The sequence below is a fragment of the Chionomys nivalis genome, chromosome 1, assembly GCF_950005125.1.
Source record: "Chionomys nivalis chromosome 1, mChiNiv1.1, whole genome shotgun sequence".
NCBI classification, from domain to species: Eukaryota; Metazoa; Chordata; class Mammalia; order Rodentia; family Cricetidae; genus Chionomys; species Chionomys nivalis.
This window is the reverse complement of record NC_080086.1, coordinates 65,971,770-65,992,176: the sequence shown is the minus strand read 5'-3', so window position 1 is coordinate 65,992,176 and position 20,407 is coordinate 65,971,770. Positions and strand designations below refer to the sequence as shown.

Here is a 20,407-nt window from a genome sequence, read left to right as displayed (position 1 = left end):
GCCGGGATCACAAACATGTTTACTTATTCAAACGTATCAATGAACGTTTGTACAGGCCTCCTGGTTGCAGGGGCCACCGCATTTGTCTCAGGCACTGGACGTTTTCTGGGACCAGTATTGCAGTTAGTTAGGACAATGCTGGCTGCTGACTTGTAACTACAGAATGCGTGGGTTGGGCGGGGCGACTGGGGTAGGAGGGTGTCCTCGGAGGTGTTGGAGAGGAGTTCAGCGTCAGTAGCTCGGGATAGACACAAGACTGGTGACCCTCCAGGCCTTCTATGGTAAGAGACATGTGGATCTTGACAACTGAGGTTTGGAGAAGCAGAGATTAGGAATAAGGACCCTGACTAGAGGTAATTGGGAGGGAATGACACCTACACCTACGTGGTACTTGCAGCCTAATCCCGCAGGATAGGCTACCGGTAGACTTCTGGCAAGCCCCAACCGATGTGGGCAGTCCCACAAGGGCCTTCCATGAGGGGACTGCGGGAAGCTGGAAGACGGGTTCAGGGACCCAGGAGGGAGAAAAGGCGGGAGCGAAGTAGCTTAGTAGCCAAATGGGCACCAAGAGAGTGCGCACCGCACGCGCTCGTGTGTCTGGTGTGTGTGTTTGTGTGTGGTGTGCGCGCGCGCGTATGTTCGCGCGCGCAGGAGTGTGTGTGTGTGCACGCGCGCGGGGGCGTGTGTGTCTCATCTCATCCGTCCGTAGGTGCTGGACTCGGCGAGACGCGGGCGAGAAGGAAAAGAAGGCGCGAGGTGAACTGAGTTTGATCCTGAGGCGCCTACAAGTGGGTCCCCGGCGGGCGGCGGGCGGGGCGGCTGGGCGGGAGGCCGGCGGGAGCTCACACGCTCGGCAGCCGGCCGGCCTCTCACCACGCCTCCCGCTTTGTGAGCGCGCCCAGGGGGGGAGCTGGCCGCGAGCCCACGGCGCGCCTCCCGCCTCTATATAAACACACGCATCGCCTTGCCTTGGATCAAATCAGATTGAGAGACGCTTTTCAAACCACCAGCCCTGAAGTCCTGCCTCCTGCTTCCCCCCTCTTTCATCCCTTTTTGCCGTTCTTTCTTTCTTTTTTTCCCCCCTCCTCTCTTTTCTTTTCCCCAACAGCAACTCCAGAGCCGAGAGACTGCGTCCCGGGACAGACTGCCTTTTCTTAATTGATAGATAGCCGGGCTCGGGTTTTCCACCTCCTCCCCACCCCGCCTCACCCCTCCCGCCCGCCGCCGCCGCCCCAGCGCCCGCCTGGGGCTCTGTCGCCGGCTGCGTCCCTTCCCGGCTGCGTCCCGCCGACTCTGCACTCGCGCTCGGGCCAACGCGCCCGCCTCGCCCGCCTCCGGGTGCCGCGGCCGCTCCAGCCTCTGCACTCGTCTCATCTGGGGAGCCTTTTCCCAAGCCCCCAAAGTTGCTGGGTTCGTTGGAATTTTTGCATTCCGATTTTTTTCCTTTTTATGCACCTAGAAATTTTGAAGGTATACTTTTGATAAATTGACCGCACTTTCCGCTAGCTCTCGGTTCCCCTTCTTTTTGCTCCCCTCGCTTTGAGCAGGGTAGAGGGCTTCCGAGAGGCTTCTGGTGGATAAAGTTTTCCAAAGTTTTTCTAGTGTGATGGTCGAGGGGAGAGCAGGCTCACCAGCTTGACTCAGCTCCATCTCACCTCCCCAGAGCAGCCCTAAGCCCGCGTAAAGGGACAAACAAACAAACAAACAAACAAAGTTACACCTCGAGTCGCCTCGTGTCTCCTCTCTTCTTCCAGGAAATTTTTTTCCTCCCTCTCTTCGATCACCTCGCAGCCTTCAGACCCCTTCTCTGGGCCCCATCTCCTGGGTTTCGCCCGAGGGGTGCCAGGACCCCCGGCCGCAGCCTCCCCTCCCCCGTCACTCTAGTCCGGCCCTCCCCTCCCCCTTCGCGGCCCGCACAGCCAATCCCCCGAGCGGCCGCCAACATGCTCTTTGAGGGCTTGGAGCTGGTGTCGGCGCTGGCCACCCTCGCCGCGTGCCTGGTGTCCGTGACGCTGCTGCTGGCGGTGTCGCAGCAGCTGTGGCAGCTGCGTTGGGCGGCTACCCGCGACAAGAGCTGCAAGCTGCCCATCCCCAAGGGCTCCATGGGATTCCCGCTCATCGGAGAGACCGGCCACTGGTTGCTGCAGGTAAGCGCACTCTCGCCCAGCTGCTCCTGGAGTCCGCTAGCCACGGGTGCCCGGCCAGGGGGCGCCGGTAGCTCGGACACTCGGACGCTTGGGCTAGCCGGTCCCCGCCCCGCCCCTCTCTGTCTTAGTCGGCGCCGCCTGGGTTTCCCCAGCTCGCCAGCAGTGCGGCTCAGAGTCCTCGGGCGCCGGGTGAGCTAGTTCAGAGGGCTGATGATGGGGGGATTGGGGCCGTGAGGAGTAGTGATGGCTCCCAAGTGTGGTGCGCCTGGGCTGCGGGCGTCCAAGTCTGGAGTGGTGTCATTTAGCTTTCGTCTCTGTCTCTGAGCTCCAGTCTGGGTTAGCGTCCTGGGATCTACCTAGACGCTGAGAGGTAAAAGAGAGGGCCAGTAGCAGCTTGGAATAGCCCACACTAAGACCCGGGCAACATCCCGCAGTGTATCCGGCTCAGGTACACTGATATAAGGTGCTACTCACAACTCTGTGTGTCCGCGTGTGCGCGCGCGCGTCAGTGTCTGTGTGTTATGGTGGGAGAGGAAAAAGGTAACCTAAGGGAAATTCGAGGCAAGAGAGCTGAGAGCTCTCAGCTTTCGGGGAAAAGGGTCTGTTTGCTTATTGGGTGGGGACAGTTTAGCAGAGGGAAACTGGGAGAGCTATGCAAGAAATCCAGAGTGTGCCTATGCAACTGGACGCCTCACAACTCCACTCTGGTGACAGTTGGGGCCAAGCTCGTTGAGGACCAGACCCAGGTAAGTAGCAAGCAGGTTAACCTGGAGTTAACCTCGTTCAGTGCTAGACAATCGCTTTTGCAATTTGATACACCCCAGGGTTTTTTTTTGGGGGGGGGGAGTGCACCTCTGGTGTAACAGCGGGAGGTGAGTTTGTCAGGCGGGTGATCGCTTCACGGATGTTAGGACAACCTGAATATCCCTAAACAGACAACCCCAACCCCTCAAAAGGAGAAATGAAAGATGAGCGCGCGTGCGAGGGGACCTATGGGTTTAGACGTGCGAAAGCTTGGCTTGAAATTAATAGACGCGTGCAGTTAGTGCGCGTGGGCATACAGACACACACACACACCCCACTGCACCTAATCGGGGGCCGAGTGACAGGAGAGGAGTGGGTATGGAGGGGGCTTGAGAGATTCTCCCCCCCCCCGATTTCTCCATGCCTCACAGTAGGACCATCTCTTTGGGGGAGTTGTTTGTCCAATTGGGTGGGGTTCACTTGAACCAATCGGACGATCCTTAGAAACCAAATCTCTTTTGCCTGTTTCTTGTCTCCACATTTAAAGGGTTAACTGTGGCGGTGGTCCAGGCTTTAGCCGGGAATTTAGAAAATAAAATAACTCAAGTGGGCAACGGTTCCCGCCTGCTTAAAGCAAAGCCTCGGAATCATCGTTCCCATCCTGTTTCCTGACCTGCCCCTCCCCCATGTCCCTTGCCCCTTTTCTCAGTCCCACAAGGGCCCTTGCGGGTGTGGTGCAGCCAGCACAGAAGTCAGAGAGGCACCCTTCGCCAGGGCGTCCATGTCTCTGGGGGTCAGATCCCCCGGGGGTAGGGATCAGAGGTGCTTAAGGGGTTAAAGCAAACCCTCCGAATCCGGTGTTTTTTTCGGAGTAATTTATCAGATTTTACGGGGGACCTCCAAGGGCTCTCGGTTTCCACTAAGCACCATCTAAACAGAGCCCTGGGCTAAAAATACATTTTTGTATAAATTGGACTCGCGGCCCGAACGGCCGCCCCTATGAAAGTCCTCTTTGTGAAGGCCGTGGAAACGGCGGACAAATAACTCTTTATTAAAGCCACAAAAAACGCACTTTAATTATAGTTAGGCAGATCAGAGGCGGGGGTGGGGGCGAGGCGGCGGCGACCTCGGAAAATTCACAACCCAACTTTTGTGTCGAAAGAAAAGAAAAACAGAGGAAAAGACGGGAGAGGAGAGACGGAGTGAGACCGACCGAGGGAGACTGCGCGGCAGACGAAGACGGGAACCCCGCTCGGTGCCCCCCTCTGCCGCACCCCACCTCCGCCCAACTTCTCTTAAAGGAGCCGGCGCCGTCTAAACCGGCGTCTGGATGGGGGCGTCCCCGGCTCAAGCCCCTCCAGGTGGCGCGGGGGTTCCCGGCTCGTTCCCTGTCGCGAGCCGGGCCCAGAAGCATGTGGAAAAGCCATTAGGAATCTGGGTTCTGTAGTCACTTTTCGCATCTGGGGCGTGTTCACTTCTAACTGGAGTATAGTTTCCCTTGGAGAAAGGAAAGTGGGGCGGGGGCACAACCTGGGAGAAGGGGAGCGTTCTGTCTCCGGGTGGAGGGAGCCACGACGCGTTCCTGAGAGAACACGAAGGCGGGAGCCCCGGCCACAGTTCTGCAGTCCGGCGGGAGAGACTGGACAGGTGGCTCTCAGCCTCTTTGCACCCTGGCGGGAGAAGAGTTAAGGCGGGCTGGGTGGCGAATACTATGAAGGTTTCTGGCACTATAGGCAGCTGGACATGGAGCACAGGGATCGTTCAGGGCCCCGCGATCCAGTTACCTGCGCGGGTCACCGTGCCTCATCCCACCGCCCCTCAGAAGCACCTTCCTGGTGCTCCAATTCCAAATTTCAGGGCGGTGACAAAAGTTCGTCCCAGTTATTCCCAGGACAAATATTTCAAGAGAGTCGTGGCTCTGGGCCCAAGACTCCACCCTGCAGAGCCCACGGAGGGCCACACCGGAGCAGAGAGGAAACTCCAACCCCCTTCTCTGGGGACAGCCTTCGGGCATGCACAACTCGCCGCTATAAATAATCTTTGGCCTGCGGCCACCCTGCGGGGTCTCGCCAGCCCATGGCCTAGAGCCTGGAAATATTTATTCCGAGAGACTCTGTCGAGCAGGGGTGGGGGAGCAGGCTCCAGCTTCAGGTTCAGTCGTCGGGGATAGCCCCCCCAAAAAACCATTACCAAAAACAGCCTTCCGTGGGTGCCCCTGCATCTTAGTCCTCCAGCATTATTTATTACTCTTCAGGTCCCACTTCCCAGTCCTAATGCACGCCGTGAAAAATAAAACCCATAAGTGTGTGTGTGTGTGTGTGTGTGTGTGGTACATGTGCGCCTGTGTTGAATGTTGGGGGGATGACAGGAACCGGATGGCCGGTGCCGAGGGTGGGGCTGGATGCAAGGGCATCAAAGATCCTCTGTGAGCCCTGAGAGGCTTCTGGTGTATTCCCGCAGGGTTCCGACTTCCAGTCGTCGCGCCGGGAGAAGTATGGCAACGTTTTCAAAACACACTTGCTTGGTCGGCCGCTGATCCGTGTGACCGGTGCGGAGAACGTGCGCAAGATCCTCCTGGGCGAACACCAGCTAGTGAGCACCGAATGGCCGCGGAGTGCACGTGTGCTACTGGGCCCCAACACGGTGGCCAATTCCATCGGCGACATCCACCGCAACAAGCGCAAGGTAAGAGCGCAGACCCTTGCCTTCCTCGGGTAAGGAGCACAGAAATCTGAGCTTCCCTGCCTAGAGGGTTTCCTGCCCGAATCCGGGCTCGGCTTGGGCCTCCTCTTGATCCACACTGATGCATCTTTTGACCAGGTGGCCCACTGCACGGTGGCACCACTAAGGTCAATGGGGCCTGCCTGGATATGGTCTGGATAAAGCTTGTACGTGTGGGGTCTGCAGTGGTGGATGCGGTTGCTCAGTGAGCCACAATACTGAAAAAAAAAAAAAAAGAAGGGGGCGGGGCGGGCTGTTCCACCCCCCACTCCTCAACCCTATTTCTCAAAGTTTCCCCCAATGAAGCCCCAAAGACCGATCATGCTAAAACCAAACCTGGCCGAGCAGCCACAGGTTGCCTGGAAAGCGATTCTGTCGTGTGTTGCAGGACTGGCGATACCTTGTGGGCAGCGGTCTCCTGACCTAGCCCGGGGAATAGGTTGGGTGGGCTTGGGGCCCCTGCCCTGGCTGGCATGCAGGCCGGTGGGGGCGGGGAGGACAAGGGCTGGGAGAACAGTCTAGGTGCGCTGAGGTTCAAAGCGCACCCAGCCTCCAGAAAGAGGAAGAGAAAGTGGGTGTTTATCCGGTGGATTTCCCGAGCTAGAGCAGAGACGCGCAGCAGGCGAGCCAGAGCGCAAGCAGCACGCCTCCCCGCCCCCTCCAGCTGCGCCGCCGCCACCGCTGGGCTGGGAGCGCGGGCGGCACGTGCTGTTTGAACTGCAGTAACCCGAAGGCTGAGCCGGCCGGCGGGCGGGCGGGGCGCCGGCCTTGGGCTGGAAGCCGCCAGAAGGGAAGCTGCAAGGCTCCTTCACTCTGTTTTTTCCATTGGGTCAGAGGACTCGTTCAGGTTTGGAACCTAAGAAGAAGAAAAGGGGCCTCTTGCCTTGGGGAGGAGCACTGGAACAAGGAAAAGGGTGGACGGGACCGGGGGGATCATGCCCTTTGCCAACAGCCCTACTGTTAGGTGGTCTGGGTAACTGGGGAGTAGTGGGACAATCACTGATGAAGCTTCTGAGCTTTGATGTTCTCTGAACCGTCCCGTAAGGGTCGTTCTCCTTGGCAGGCACAAAAGAAATACACACACGCGCGCGCGCGCGCGCGCGCACACACACACACACACACAGACACACGAGAAAAAAAATCAAAGGAAGATGTGCAGGTCTCCCAAGAATTCTACATAAGGGCTTCTGAAGGCCTGATGGGATGCTGGCAGCAGTTAACACAGCTTGCTGACAAATGGGGGCGGGGCTGGGGGCAGTGGTTTTCCCCTTGAGTTTCTGAGACCCCATCATGGCTTCTTTGCAAGGAGCGAAGAGAAAGAGAGCTGCGATCTCTGGGAATCCAACTCCAAGCTACTGTCTCCTCACTTCCCTTCAGAGACTTGATGCAGAGGGATCTCTGATTTAGACTGAGATTTGAACCCCCAGTCTTCACTGAGCCTGCAACATTAGCCTGCAGCATTACCAGGACCTGCCTACTGGGGCTGCAGGAAGCTGGGGTTGGGGCAAGGTGCTGAGAGGAAGGAAGAAGTCTTGACCAGGACCAGAGTGAGGCCCAGCTCCCCTCAGGGCTCAGCTCACACAGGGCTCTGGCTTTGGCCAGTGCAGTGAAAGCTCACCCTCTTACAGCTCGGAGTTGCCCTGTCTTCCAGGAGTCAGATGGGAAAGGCCTGGACAGGAAAAATCAAGGTCTGAGTCCACATTATCCATCTGAAGCAAGGGGACAAGGAAGGGAACCAGACAGATGAATGGTGTGCCTGGGGGGTTGTGGGGGAGTCCCCTCCTCTGAGCTCCTGGCCTTTTTGCTCTTGGGGATAGAGAGTGGTCAAAGGCCAGAACATATTGACCCAAGCTCCAGAAACAAAATCCAGAGGGGGTTTCTGTATGCGCGCTTGTTTTATGGTGGTCACGTAGGTAGGATCCTTCTCAAGTCACCCTGAAGTGTGATCTGTGATCCTGTTCACTGAATTTCATAGGTACTAAGAAGTGGGGAGCTTGATCCTTGCCCTCAGGAAGTAGAACCTGATAGAAAGGACAAGAATTGAATACGCAGGGGCCATGTCTCTGAATGACCATGTTGCCCTGAAGAGATAGGTCAGTTTTGAAGATGCAAAAGCCTGGAGGGCACCTTATGGCCAGAGTGAGGGTAATGCAGCTCACATTACAGTGAGGGCCACGCCCCAGCCTGGTTAGGATGAATGTGCAGGAAGTGGGGCCCAGGTGTGCCGGGACATGGCTGGCTGAGAGCTAGAAGAGTCACTGTTTCCATCGAGGTGGGTGACTACCCCTTCTCTGGGAGGTCTAGCCAGATGTGTGGGGAGAGGGCGTCTCACAGGCATCCCTGCATGCACTCCACATGTTGGCCCTGGCTGCCCTGGTGGTCTAGGGCTAGCAGGGGTGGGACTGCCTGCAGAACTCCAGAGTGTCCCCCTAGGCTGATTTCATCACCCCTGGAAGCCAGGCCTCAAGCTCCCTCCTTGTCTCTTCCTTTGAAACCCCTCCCGACCTGGGGCAGAGGATCCTATCTGACAGCTTGTACAGAGGGGCTGGCTTACTGCCCAGGAAGGATGGGTGGAGTCTGGATGAGGAGGTAGGGGTAAGAAGTTGTAAGAGAAAAAGAAGGTAGCACTTCTGGAAAGCCTCCTGCTCTTCAGCCACGTGTCTCTGTAGATGGAGCTGGGTCTTAGCACTGAGAGACAGGGGACCCAAGAGCCCACGGAGTGCAAAGCCGGTTTCCCGTCCAGCAGGTGGGCAGAGCCCAGAGTGATTGATGGTAATAGAATCATGGGGGAGGCCAGCCCAGCCCCACTAGGCTCTGGATACCTCTGGCTCGTCACACAGGCTGTAGCCATAGACATGCTCACATGGATCCAGGCTTGGCTCAGGGCAGAAGCCTCAAACTGCTTCCTGATCCATAGGGAAGTAGGTAGTATAGCCAGACAGCCCAGCTGCAAGGGAACAAAGCCTTTGTCCTGCTAGATGAACTCCTTCATCCAGAAATTAAGGTAGCTTCAGCAAGTGGGCCCAGGGGCTGCCGAGAAGGCCGTGGCAGGAGTGGATCTCTTTGAAGGTCAGTGGGGGAGGAAGCCCAGGCCAGCTGCCAGGGCATCTGGGTGTGGGCACCTCCCTCTGCTTGCCCTTGTGCAGGGAAGCAGGCAAGGTGAGTGTGGGGGCTTCTGCTTCCTGTATTCCTTCCGTTCTCTGTCCTTCCCCTGATGTCTCCTTGTAGTCCCACTTTGTCCCGATGATAGCCCCTCACCCTGCTAGCTTTGAAAAGCAAATGTGACCTTGGTGTGGTGAGGGGAGGCTTGGCTGGAGTCTTTTTCTGGCCCTGAGCCCTGATGCCATTCATTGTAGCCATCCTGGGCTCCCCAAGCCTAAAAGATTGGTGTGAACCAGGGCCTTAAGGATCCTTACAGCAGGGTGGAGACTGTATTCTATGACGTTCCAAAGTCCTTCCCTTGGCTCTCAGCTTTCCAAGGGGAGGTTGGAGCTGGAAGATGGTAAGCAACTGGGCAGCCAATTGTTCCCCACCCTTCCAATACTTTGGTTGGGGGCCTGTGGCAGGTATCAGGGTACCCACATGGGGAGGGAGACGTGTGCAGGTAGGGTAGGGGGCTGCTTGGCTCACCCTGTATGACCAGAAGGGATGAGTGAGGACAGGCGTAGGTGAAGGGGAGCCAGATGGCATTGCAGACGACTGGAGAATGACACCCTCTTTGGTCCCCCTCCTTACTGGAATCTAAAGTACACACCTTGGCGTCGCCCCTCTGCAGACCGCTGCCGGCCTTCCGTTATTCTTTCCACTCCACAGGCCGAGGCTCCGGTGGCTTGGCTGGGTGGCCTGCCTGGCCCCCACCCCTCCTGGGCAGCAGCTTCCATTCCTCCTCAGCTGAGTCACTGGTTGGGCAGTGGGCTCCCTCTCAGGCCCTGCCCGCTGCTGTGGCTGCCCATCGAGTTGCCCATCCACCCTCAACTGCTGGCTGATCAGGCGGGTACTGCTTCTGTGGAGCTGTGGGCTTTTACAAGGTCACCTCCCCTCCCAGAGACACCAGATTAGAGGCGAGAGAAAGTCTGGCTGGGAGAGAAGACATCTGTAAGAACAATTAGAGAGGATTTCGGCTTGGACAAGCCGAGGTGAACACTCTAGGCTCTATGCAATCAAGTTCTAGCCACAGGGAGAGAGAGACAACGGAGGTAACTCTGTTACTGGGGAGATGGAAAGGGCCAGGGAATGTTCTTCAGGGACATTTAGAATAGTCCTCCCTCCAGGCCGTCTTGAGTCTATGGGGATACTGGGGTAGGCATTCTGAAGTCTCTTCCAGGATCCTCTGTCTTTGCCCTCCCTGCACCCATTCCCTTGCCAAGTCCATACCTGCTGCTTGATCGGCAGAGCTCTGTTGGGGTTTGGCTGCTTCCCATGGACATTTGTGTGGCATTCTTGGCTTCCTTCTGGGAATTCCCAGGGAAGACCCCATGAAACACAAGACAACCTGGCCACTGTGTTGCCTGTGGTCAGGGCCAGTGCTCCTGGGCCAGAACTGTCTTCATACTGAGCCGCTCCCAGGCACCTTCCCCTGTGCCCCAGGCCTGACCCCAGTGGCCAGCAGCCTCAGATCCAACAAGCTGATGGGGCCCAGGCCTCTCCCTGCCCTGGCAGGCACCTCCTGCTGTCCTCCGTGGTGGCTGGTGGTTTCTGGGCTGCCCCGCTTTGGGAAGTGCCTGCCTTGTTAGCCCTGGGCACAGACCCAGAGATGCAAACCTGGCGTCCTCCCAGTACCTGGGAGGCCCCTGAATCTCTAGAGCAGCTGAACCAGAGGCAGGGCCATGGACTTGGAGGCTCTGAGCAAAGGCCGCTGCTAGATTGCCTACTAGCGGCCTTTGCTTGGTCCCCATGCCTGTGCTTTCTCCACCTTTCAAAAGGGAGCAGGAGGGAACTGGGGAGCGTCTGGGTAGAAAGGGACTTAGAAGCATCTAGATGAACTCTTCAGAAAACCAATGGGGAAACTAGACACAGAGGCATAGCCAGCCAGAGACTGGTCTAGGCAAGAGCCTGGTCTTTCACTATTCTTCTTGGGGCTCCAGGGGGAGAGTTGCCATGGTTTCTGGCCTTTCTCAGGATCTCTTCCCACTTGGGGACAAGTATGGACCCCCTGCCATGGAGTTCCTTGCTCAGCCCCAGACCTTCCACGTCTTTCTGGGTTGTGCCTGCCCTCCTGGGCCCCTCAGGCCAGAGAAGTGATTCAGTTAGCCGTCGCTAGATGGCACAGGGAATGTAACCTAAGGGGCACAAGGGGCTCTCCCATTATCGCAGTGGACCCCTCTCAGAAAGGCCTTCTTTTGTCAGCCTTTGGGGTAGCCTGTGCCGGCTCCCCAGGGCCTTGGTGCAGTGTGAGGTATGGGGTGCCTGGCTGTCTCCACAGAGCTCAGGTGCGATTGGGCTGTGCTGCTGGGAAGAGCTTCTTCTTGAGAAAGGAGAATAGGTTCTAAGATGCTCTGTGTCTTGAAGATATCCCAGAGGTCTCTTGGGTATGTCTTACCATCTTATGGATAAGGAAGTCAAAGCCTTGGGGTAGGCATCATGACCCTAGACACACACTGACAAATCCCTTACCATAAGTTAGGCCTCTCTGGACACCCAATCTGACCTTCCTTACCATTTTCTTGCTGTTTCCCGATTACTTGCTTGGCTTTAGTCTGGTTCTGGTGATACTGTCCCTCCTGCCCATGCCATCTTTGGGCCCAGATCTCCACTGGGCCATTTCATACCCTATCCCATTTCCAGGAGTTTGCTGGTTCTCAGCCAGTGTGGCCTTGCTGTCCCCTCCTGCCCTGTAGCTGGCTTCTTCACTGTGTTTAGTCACCAGGACTTTTCCTCTGGGCCTCCCATTGTTTCCTGGTGACCCCACAGAGCTCTGTTCTCTGTAGAACCCTCTTCTGGTCTGTAGTCACTAACTGGACTCCGGAGGGCGAGGGCCCACATTTCCATTCCCCGTTAAGACCCCTTGGCCGAAAGCTGAACCTGCTTCTAAGAATACCAGGACGAGGGCTCTGGCACACAATATAGTCTTCCTCTACAGCTGAAGCCCCCTGCCAGGAAATTCTCCAGAACCCCCCAAACTGGACAAGGTGTGAGTGACCTAGAAGACCCCCTGTCACCCTTGTTCCTTTAGGCTGTTTCTTGGCAGTGAAACTGGCCTGGGCAGCATGGTCCTCTGGCCCTCACTGGCCTCGCTCCCCTCCCTCTGCCCACTGGGAACCGGGGAATGAAAGTGCTATTGTGTGAAATGGCTGGGCCACTGAAGGGCCAGCACTGTTATTTCTGCAAACCAGCCCTCCCATTAGCCATGCAGGGTACAGGCCAGGAAAATCTTACCTTTTCCTCCATTAGCTGACTGCAGGGGAAATTCTCACATTTACAGCTTGTGCGGTGGTTGTGTTTGGGGGGCAAACGGGAGGGCCGTGTGCTTGTGTGGTTTCACGCGCACGGGCGGGTGGGCGTCCTGTCTGCACTCTTCCTCTTTCTCCAGCTCTGGGGGTGCCTCCTGCTCTGAGTTTGTCTGTGGGGATATAAGTAGGCCCACAGGCTGTAAGTGAATAAACAGACACCCTCCCTCTCTTGGCCATCATGTGTGAAAACATGCTGATGTCGGGGTGGAGGCGGGGCACTGCCCAGCCAATCAGGGGGATGGGTGCAAGGCCAGGAGATGGGAACAGAGGCCCTTGATAGTCCTAGAAGATGTTCAGAATTAAAGGGTCTGACTTTGCAATATCCTGGGTAGAACACTATTGCCTCTAGGCCTGGCCACACTGTAGATGTTTGAATGGTTCAGCCTCTACACGTCCTAAAATCTCCACCCAATAGTCACTACTTGGAGACTGATGACAATTTGGGTCCCTAGAAAGTCCTGTTTTCTATCTCGCGATAGGTTCTCTTGCCTGCCCATAGTGGAGCAGAGGAGAGCCATATATTAATTTCTTACGTGTGCTATAAACAGACACTTGTGACCCCCCCTCCTGACACTTCTGCCCAAGGTCCTAGGACTCAGATAGTCCCTTCCTTTGTGTGGCCCCACCCTAGCCCCTGTGGTGGCCCAAGGCTTGGAGAGCCTTCCACTCTCTCACAGACACAGGCGGTAAAGTGATAGCTCAGTGCAGGGAACTGCACAGGGATCTGGGTTGGGGCCACCCTCAGGGAGCTTGGTAGGAGGAGTGTGGGTAGCACTCCCCCTGGCTGCAGGTCCCTTACCACCTGCCTCTGGGCCCCTCAGGTCTTCTCCAAGATCTTCAGCCATGAGGCGCTAGAGAGCTACCTGCCCAAGATCCAACTGGTAATCCAGGACACACTTAGAGCGTGGAGTAGCCAGCCGGAGGCCATCAATGTATATCAGGAGGCCCAACGACTTACCTTCCGAATGGCCGTGCGTGTGCTGCTGGGCTTCAGCATCCCTGAGGAGGACCTGGGCCACCTCTTTGAGGTTTACCAGCAGTTTGTGGATAATGTCTTCTCTCTTCCTTTGGACCTTCCCTTCAGTGGCTACCGAAGGGTGAGTATCCGATGCAGGCAAAGAGAGGGTGCTGGACAGGTGCTGGGAGCACGGGACATAGGAACAGGTAGACGAGGGCAGAGGTGGCAATGGGATGGGACTGGAGCATTTCTTATGTTCTGGAGGCTTAGAGAGAGCCCTGCCTTCAGGAAGAGCTGACGATCCGCTTTCCCCTAGGGCATCCAAGCTCGGCAGATCCTTCAGAAGGGCCTCGAGAAGGCTATCCGTGAGAAGCTGCAGTGTACCCAGGGCAAAGACTACTCGGATGCCCTGGACATCCTCATTGAGAGCAGCAAGGAACACGGCAAGGAGATGACCATGCAGGAGCTGAAGGTGGGTGGGCAGTACCAAGCCCCACTGTGGAACTTACTTGCTCACTTCCCTCACCCAGAGTGCGGGATTGCCTGGCTGTTTTTGCTCCAGCTTTCTGAGCAGCAGTGGCAGTAGCTGCCTCACTGGCACGGAGGCAGCAGAGTGGCATCCTTGCCCTTGCTCGGAAGGATGCCTGGGGCTGCTCTGTTCACGGTAGCACGTGGCCTGGGGCGGTGAGCACTGTGTGCTTGGGTGGCTCTATCCTGTAAGCTCTATCATACCCCTATCCATCTCTTGTTCTTAAGATATTCTGGAACATTGACCCTCAGGCCTGCAAACCGACTGGCGGAGGCTTGATGGCATCTCCCATTGAGCTGGGTTACTCTTCAGTTCATTCCATGGTCCCAAGAAAACACATGCCCAGAGGCTACTCCCTGGAGGCCAGCTCTAGACTCTAGAGATGTTTGGTTGTAATATGGACTCCCTGCTCTTACCAATTACCCAGTCGTGCTTGGTACTCTTGTCCATTCCACTGTGTGAGCACAGCTGGCCTCTGTCTTGGGTCCTGCAGGAAGAGTCTTGTCTGGGGGACTCTTCCACTTGGGAAGGCTTGTTCATCCCCAATCCACACCCCCATTCTAGACCCCTTTACCTGGTATCTAGACTTCTCCCAGGAAGCTGGGGAGAAGCTGTTGTAGCCTCATTAGCAAGTACTCAGACCTTGGGATGATGGAACCTCTGGGTTCCACTGCAGTCCTCTCTTGGGTCCTCCTGGCTGCTGCACTGTGCTGCTTCTAGATCCTGCCTGCCCTTCTGACCACTTCTTCTGGTGGTGGAGGAAGAAACTGGGGGTATAGATACCTAGTTACCCATCACACACACACACACACACACACACACACACACACACACACACACTGCAGAGCCCTTGCAGCATGTCCTTTCTCTTCCTGTGAGCTCACTGAGCAGCCCTGCTGGTGCTGGTCATGAGTCCCAGCACCAAGCAAAAAGTGACCGAAGCTCTGGAGCCAGCAGGCCTGTGTCCTGCCCTAAGTCATAGCAATGCGTTTCCAGTCAGGCTGGAGGTCAAGCTGCGTTCCCCAGGAGCCTTTTGAGAATAAAGCTCAGAACAAAAGTATTGACTGCCAGAAGGTAAGGCCCAGTGCAGATGGTCTCTAGAGAAAGCCAGCTGCGTAGGTTAACCTGTGTGCCTGTCTCTCTGTTGCCGCAGGATGGTACCCTGGAGCTGATCTTCGCAGCCTATGCCACCACAGCCAGTGCCAGCACATCCTTGATCATGCAGCTGCTGAAGCACCCTGCTGTGCTGGAGAAACTGCGGGAGGAACTACGGGCCCAGGGCCTGCTGCATGGTGGTGGCTGCCCCTGCGAGGGCACCCTGCGCCTGGACACGCTCAGCGGCTTGCGCTACCTGGACTGCGTTATCAAGGAGGTCATGAGGCTCTTCACGCCCATCTCTGGTGGCTACCGTACCGTGCTGCAGACCTTCGAACTGGATGTGAGGCTGGCCTCCAGTCACCGTGATAGTGGGGTGGCTGGGGCTTTGGTTAAACGCCAGGAAAATGTGGCCATCTTGGGGTCCTCAGCATGATGGTGGGGGCAGGAGGCAGGGAACGGTGTCTGCTTCTAGTAACTTTCAGGCTTGTGGGAGAGACCCCAAATGTAGAGCTGAATGAAGCCAACCTATGTGTCATATGGGATACTGCTTGTGACCCATATGGAGACTTGAACTAACAAGTGGGGAGTGGGAGGGTGTGCCTTTGGTCAGAGACAGGCCTTGAACAGCTGAGGATGAGGACAGGTAAGTGGGCCTCTTCTGGCTCTCACCACCGGACCCCCTGTTCCATCTCCCTACAGGGTTTCCAGATCCCGAAGGGCTGGAGTGTCATGTATAGCATACGAGACACTCACGACACAGCGCCTGTGTTCAAGGATGTGAACGTGTTTGACCCTGACCGCTTCAGCCAGGCACGCAGCGAGGACAAGGATGGCCGCTTCCATTACCTCCCATTTGGTGGTGGTGTGCGGACCTGCCTGGGCAAACACCTGGCCAAGCTGTTCCTGAAGGTGCTGGCGGTGGAGCTGGCCAGCACCAGCCGCTTTGAGCTGGCCACCCGGACCTTCCCCCGCATCACTTTGGTCCCCGTCTTGCACCCTGTGGATGGCCTCAGTGTCAAGTTCTTTGGTCTGGACTCCAATCAGAATGAGATTCTGCCTGAGACAGAGGCCATGCTGAGTGCTACGGTGTAGCCTCACTCTGGTCTCAGCCCAGCCCAGCAGAGGGGTGGGGGACAGAGACAGAAACCTGTGGGGTGAGGAGGGGGGCTGGGTGGGAGGCCAGCAGTCCCCCTATGTTGTCCTCCTCTGGCCTCTTCTCTGGCAAACCCTCCCCAAATCCACAAGGGCCCCGCCCCCTCCTGCCTCCTGCTCTCTTGGCTCTCCACTGCCCCCTAGCTTAGCTCCTGAGACAGGGCTGGGACAGGGCTCTGTGTGCCCACGACAGTGTTAGCGCCAGTTGGCTGAGCTGCAGAGCAGAATATGCTATATAGCCTCTGAATGCTCCCTCCTCTTACCCCCTTGCCTTTTTGTTGGTTGTCTGGTGGTTGTGAAGGCAGAAGGGAAGACAAGAGGAGGACCCCTTGGAGCACTCTTTGGCACCCTTCACCCTGCCTCCTTTCACTGCTCAAATGGTGTCCAGAACAGCATCTTGGGGATTCTCACCTAAGCTAACCTGGGCAGGGCAAGAGCTGCCGCCGGCCTTGAGGGTGCCCTGCACCAGCCTAACCAGTCTGGACATTGGATATTATTACCTATTGCTGCTATTTGTTCTCTCTTCTGACCTTGGGGTACAGGAGCCTATAGGCTTAATCCCCAGCATCTTTCTTGGTGGCCCTGGGCAGGCACACTGGCACTCCTCCCCTACAGGACCCACTGAGCCAGGTGGTTTTCGGCTACAGTTGGACTCCCAGCTGCCCACCCCTGCCCCCTACCCCGTATTTATTCACTGACCTTGGCCACACTGAGGTCTGGAGCACACACCCCAAATATCACCAGCCTCTGTCCTGGCTCTCCTTTTCAGGGTTTATGTGAGGCAAGCAGATAGGTCTCTGGTCTAACCCAGCTCCCTGGTGAGGGTTAATGTCAGAGTCAGACACCCAATGTCTCTGCCTGGTGGTTTTTTTTTTTTATCACCTCCTCGCATCTGTTAAAGCCCTGGGCTGGTGCATCTGGGGCCACCACTTCCTGTTCGCTCACTGCCTGCCCCAGTGCCAGCCACTTCCCAAGTGAGGATATGTAAGGATAGGGTTCTTCTGAAAGGACTTGTTGCCTTCCCTTCCTTAACCCTCACCCTCTGTCCCTTTGCTCTTGGGAGAGTTCCCCGCCCCACCCCCATCCTAAACCCACCCCACCCCCATGCCACTGTCTGCCAAGCCCAGCTCAGGGAGTGGGCAGAGATGAAAGCAAAGAGGTAAGTAGAAAGAGCCCTCCCTCTGCAAAGGCTCAGGCCCCAGGGGGTCTGGAGACACTGCAAGGAGGTTGCCATAGAAAGCCTTGGAGAAGGAGGCAGGACGGAGGAAGAGGGCAGGCATAGGTGAGATTTGTCAGAAGTGGTTCCTTTGCAGAGCAGCCAGTGCGAGCAACTGGGTGGAGGAGGAGGGGCTCCTGGCCACTCAGGACCCCTTTTGGAAGGGTGTGGGGGCTCTGGTGAGTCTCTAGGCAATTTTGTCTGTTTTCAGATTTCTATTTGCTTTTGTTTTCCATCCATTGTTTTGTATGTTACAAAGGCAGTGGGCCCTCTGCGCAAGAAAATACAAACACAGAATGACATCCCACATCAACCTGACCCTAGATGGCCACTGTCATGTCTCACCAGCCATGCGGGGACTCCTCTGTAAGCTGTGCTTCCCAGATGTTTCAGTGGTCTCCTGCATTTTCCTGACAGAACCGACACAAGCAAGAACATTAGCACAGATGTTAGCAGCAAAATTAACGTGGACTTAAAAATAAGTAGAATCCCTCGATTTCCTTTCCCAGATCTGAAACAGACCAAAATGTGTAAAGACTCATCAAAGCATATGACATAGGTGCATGCTACCCCCCAAACCAGCTCAGTGCCTGGAAGGTTCGTTTTCCTGCGTGCTAGCCCTGCTTGCCTGCAGCCATCTGTTTTGGACTGAAGATGCATGCAGTAACCCTGGCCCCTGGCGAGGGGCAGGGGCACTGGAGGGCCCCAGCAGGCTTCAGGGGTCTTCCCTTTTGGGGGGTCAGCCCAGGAAGTGTGGAGAAGGAAAAGCTGAGGGGGATCCCTGTGAGGGTGGGAGGAAGAAAAGACGATCTGCCTGGATGGGTCTCAGAGGTGACAGGCAAAGGGGCCCAGCCCAGGTGCCCTCTGTAGCTGTGTCTGCCCCGTGTTCGTGTGTTTCATTGTGGTAGCATTAATGGGTGATGTACTCTCACATTCCTAACTATTGTAACTTGACATTAAAAAATTAAACCCCACAAAACTTCCTGCCACGGGCTTGCAGATTGAAGCACTTTCAAAGTTAGGCGCTGGCGTGTGCGTTCTGGGCAACCATTTTGACCCTGCCCAGATTTCTATTATTTTATACACATTTTTTTCATAAATGTTATAATTTTGTGTCTGTCTTTATAAACTATTATAAGTACTATTTTTGTTATAATTCAAAATAGATATTTAGTATAAAGTTTTTGCTGTTAAATATTTGTTATTTAGTAAAATATGAATTGTTCTTTATTGTAAACATGGTTCAAAATATTAATATGTTTTTATCACAGTTGTTTTAATATTGATAAAGCACTTGTGTGTTTCCTTTTGGTATGAGCTGGTGCCGTGTGTGTGTTTTGCCTGTCGTGTGGTTTTGATGTGTATATAATATTCCGTGTTGCATATCACAACAATGAATGTCATGCATTTTGTGAAATACTCAATGTGGCTCTTTTATTGGCTTCCATAATAAACTGTGGGGACTCACCCTCGTCTCTGTTGGCTGTCTGGTCTCTTGTCCTTCAGAGTCAGTAGGAGGTTCCTGGGGTTATTCATAGCTCATCAGCAATGCCCAAACCAACCTGTCAGGAAGTTCTAGACTGTGGACGGAGTTCTGCCCCACATTCCCACACATGGAAAAGGCTGTGGCAAGTCTAGGGCCTGATGGGGGAACTGGCAGCTGGGAGGGAGGCCATACCCGTCGAGTGGGACTGTGATCAGGTATGCCAGGTTTTTGCACTGGAACCAGAGCCCCAAGGCTCATCCATCAGTTTGAGCAAGGATGGCTGAGATGCACAGCCATGGCAGGTACAGGAGGGAGTCCCTGTTCTGACCTCAGCCTCTTGCCTGTGCAGGTGATTTTCCAAATCTGTTTCACGGCCATTATGGGATCTAGTACGTCCCACAACCACCTATGCCTGGGAAATGGACCGAACAAAATAAACCAGGTTCCTGTACTGTAAGTTTTGAGCCCCAGGATGGTCATAGGGGTCAATATGCCACCAGTCTACAGTACTCTGCAAGCCACTTTGATAGCTGAAATGTCCCACTCCTAAGCTATTCCACAGTTGGACTGTCCCAGAGACCTGGGGCCGGGGCATGCAGAGGCATAGCCTGCAGGGCTGGGACAAGCAGTGCCCATAAGGATTCTAAGGACCAGGGCTGTGGGTATGTTGGCGGATGCTAGGAGCCAGGATGCTTTGTTGGTGTTACTTCTGGTCCTCTTCTATCCTGGGATGGCTACGGCCGGGCTGGCCTGACAAAAATCACTGTATGGTCACCTCAGTTCTTTCTAATAGTCTGACCAAGGCTCTGCCCAGGTCCAGGCCCACTGGGACCCAGGCATGCTGGAGCATAGGGCCTTGTTTGCCCAGTCTAGATCCAAAGACTGGCCACCTAGGCAGCTGACAGTGGCACTAGGGCAAGGCAGTAACAGACCCTGGCCCCCTACTCTTCTGTATGGTGAATGCAATCTCCCCATTTTCCATCCCTGGGTTTGCTCACCCACAACCTTTTGCCTTTCTCAGAGTGGAAAAGGCAGGGGGAATCTTGTTCCACAATAGTAGAATCCTGCAGTGGTGGTGACCTCCTGAAGGTCACAGAGAAAAGAGAGAAGGTGGTGGCATAGGGATGGGTGCCCAGCTTGGTGGACAGTGCTCACGGCAGCTCCCTTAGACAGGCCCAGGCTTTGCCAGAAGTAGCAGCAGTGTGGGAGGCAGTGGTTTGTCAGGGTGTAAATTCTACCCATCCCAGTGGCAGCAAAGGGAATGGAAGCACAGCCCCAGGGGTGCCCATGACCTGATTGCCCTGACTTGGGCTGGCAAAGAGGCAAATGGGGAACTGGTCCTGCCATCACCTCAGCCCTTGCTTTTTTCTCATGGCGCTGGGATCAAGGAGGGAGACAATGGCACTAGCTCTACTCCCCTGTCTCCAGGCAGCTGCTGGCTGGAATTTCCAGGTCTGAAAGGAGAACACAGACCCTGGACGACAAACAGTGATACTGTTTGTTCCTGGACTGCGGTACCAGTTTGGAGAGAACTTGGAGGGTGAACATTCAGTCACCTTCCAGCATTTTCCTGAAACTGCCTTGGCTTTAGCTGGGGGCTGACCAGGGCCTCAGGGCCAGTAGGATGAAGTGAACAAGGCAGGTGAGGAGCAGGCAGTATGCTCAGTTGGATAAGCCTTGAAGATGGGAAGGAGGGAGAGAAATAAGGGATTGAGGGATGGAGAGAGGGGAAGAAGAGGGGGAAGGGATGGAGGAGGCAGCAGGGGGACAGTGAGCGAAGGCTTCATTCCTGGCTGAGGTTCTAGGCTCTGAGCATGGGAAAGCTGTGGAGAGAGCAGCCTTTGGTTCCCACTTCTATCTCCCAACCAACTTTATGTGCGTTGGAAGAGCTGATCTGGCCCAGGGTT

At 55.7% G+C, this 20,407-nt stretch overlaps 1 protein-coding gene across 1 annotated transcript; it reads left to right on the top strand.

The window, feature by feature from the left end:
* Positions 1 to 745: 745 nt before the first annotated feature.
* On the top strand, positions 746 to 18,470 carry LOC130884127 (cytochrome P450 26B1). The gene is made up of 6 exons (XM_057785101.1): positions 746 to 2,147; positions 5,352 to 5,576; positions 12,883 to 13,158; positions 13,336 to 13,491; positions 14,702 to 14,986; positions 15,346 to 18,470. Exons 1-6 carry the CDS (start codon positions 1,944 to 1,946, stop codon positions 15,736 to 15,738), a joined length of 1,539 nt encoding a protein of 512 aa, XP_057641084.1. The 5' UTR covers positions 746 to 1,943; the 3' UTR covers positions 15,739 to 18,470.
* The last annotated feature ends 1,937 nt before the right edge of the window (positions 18,471 to 20,407 follow it).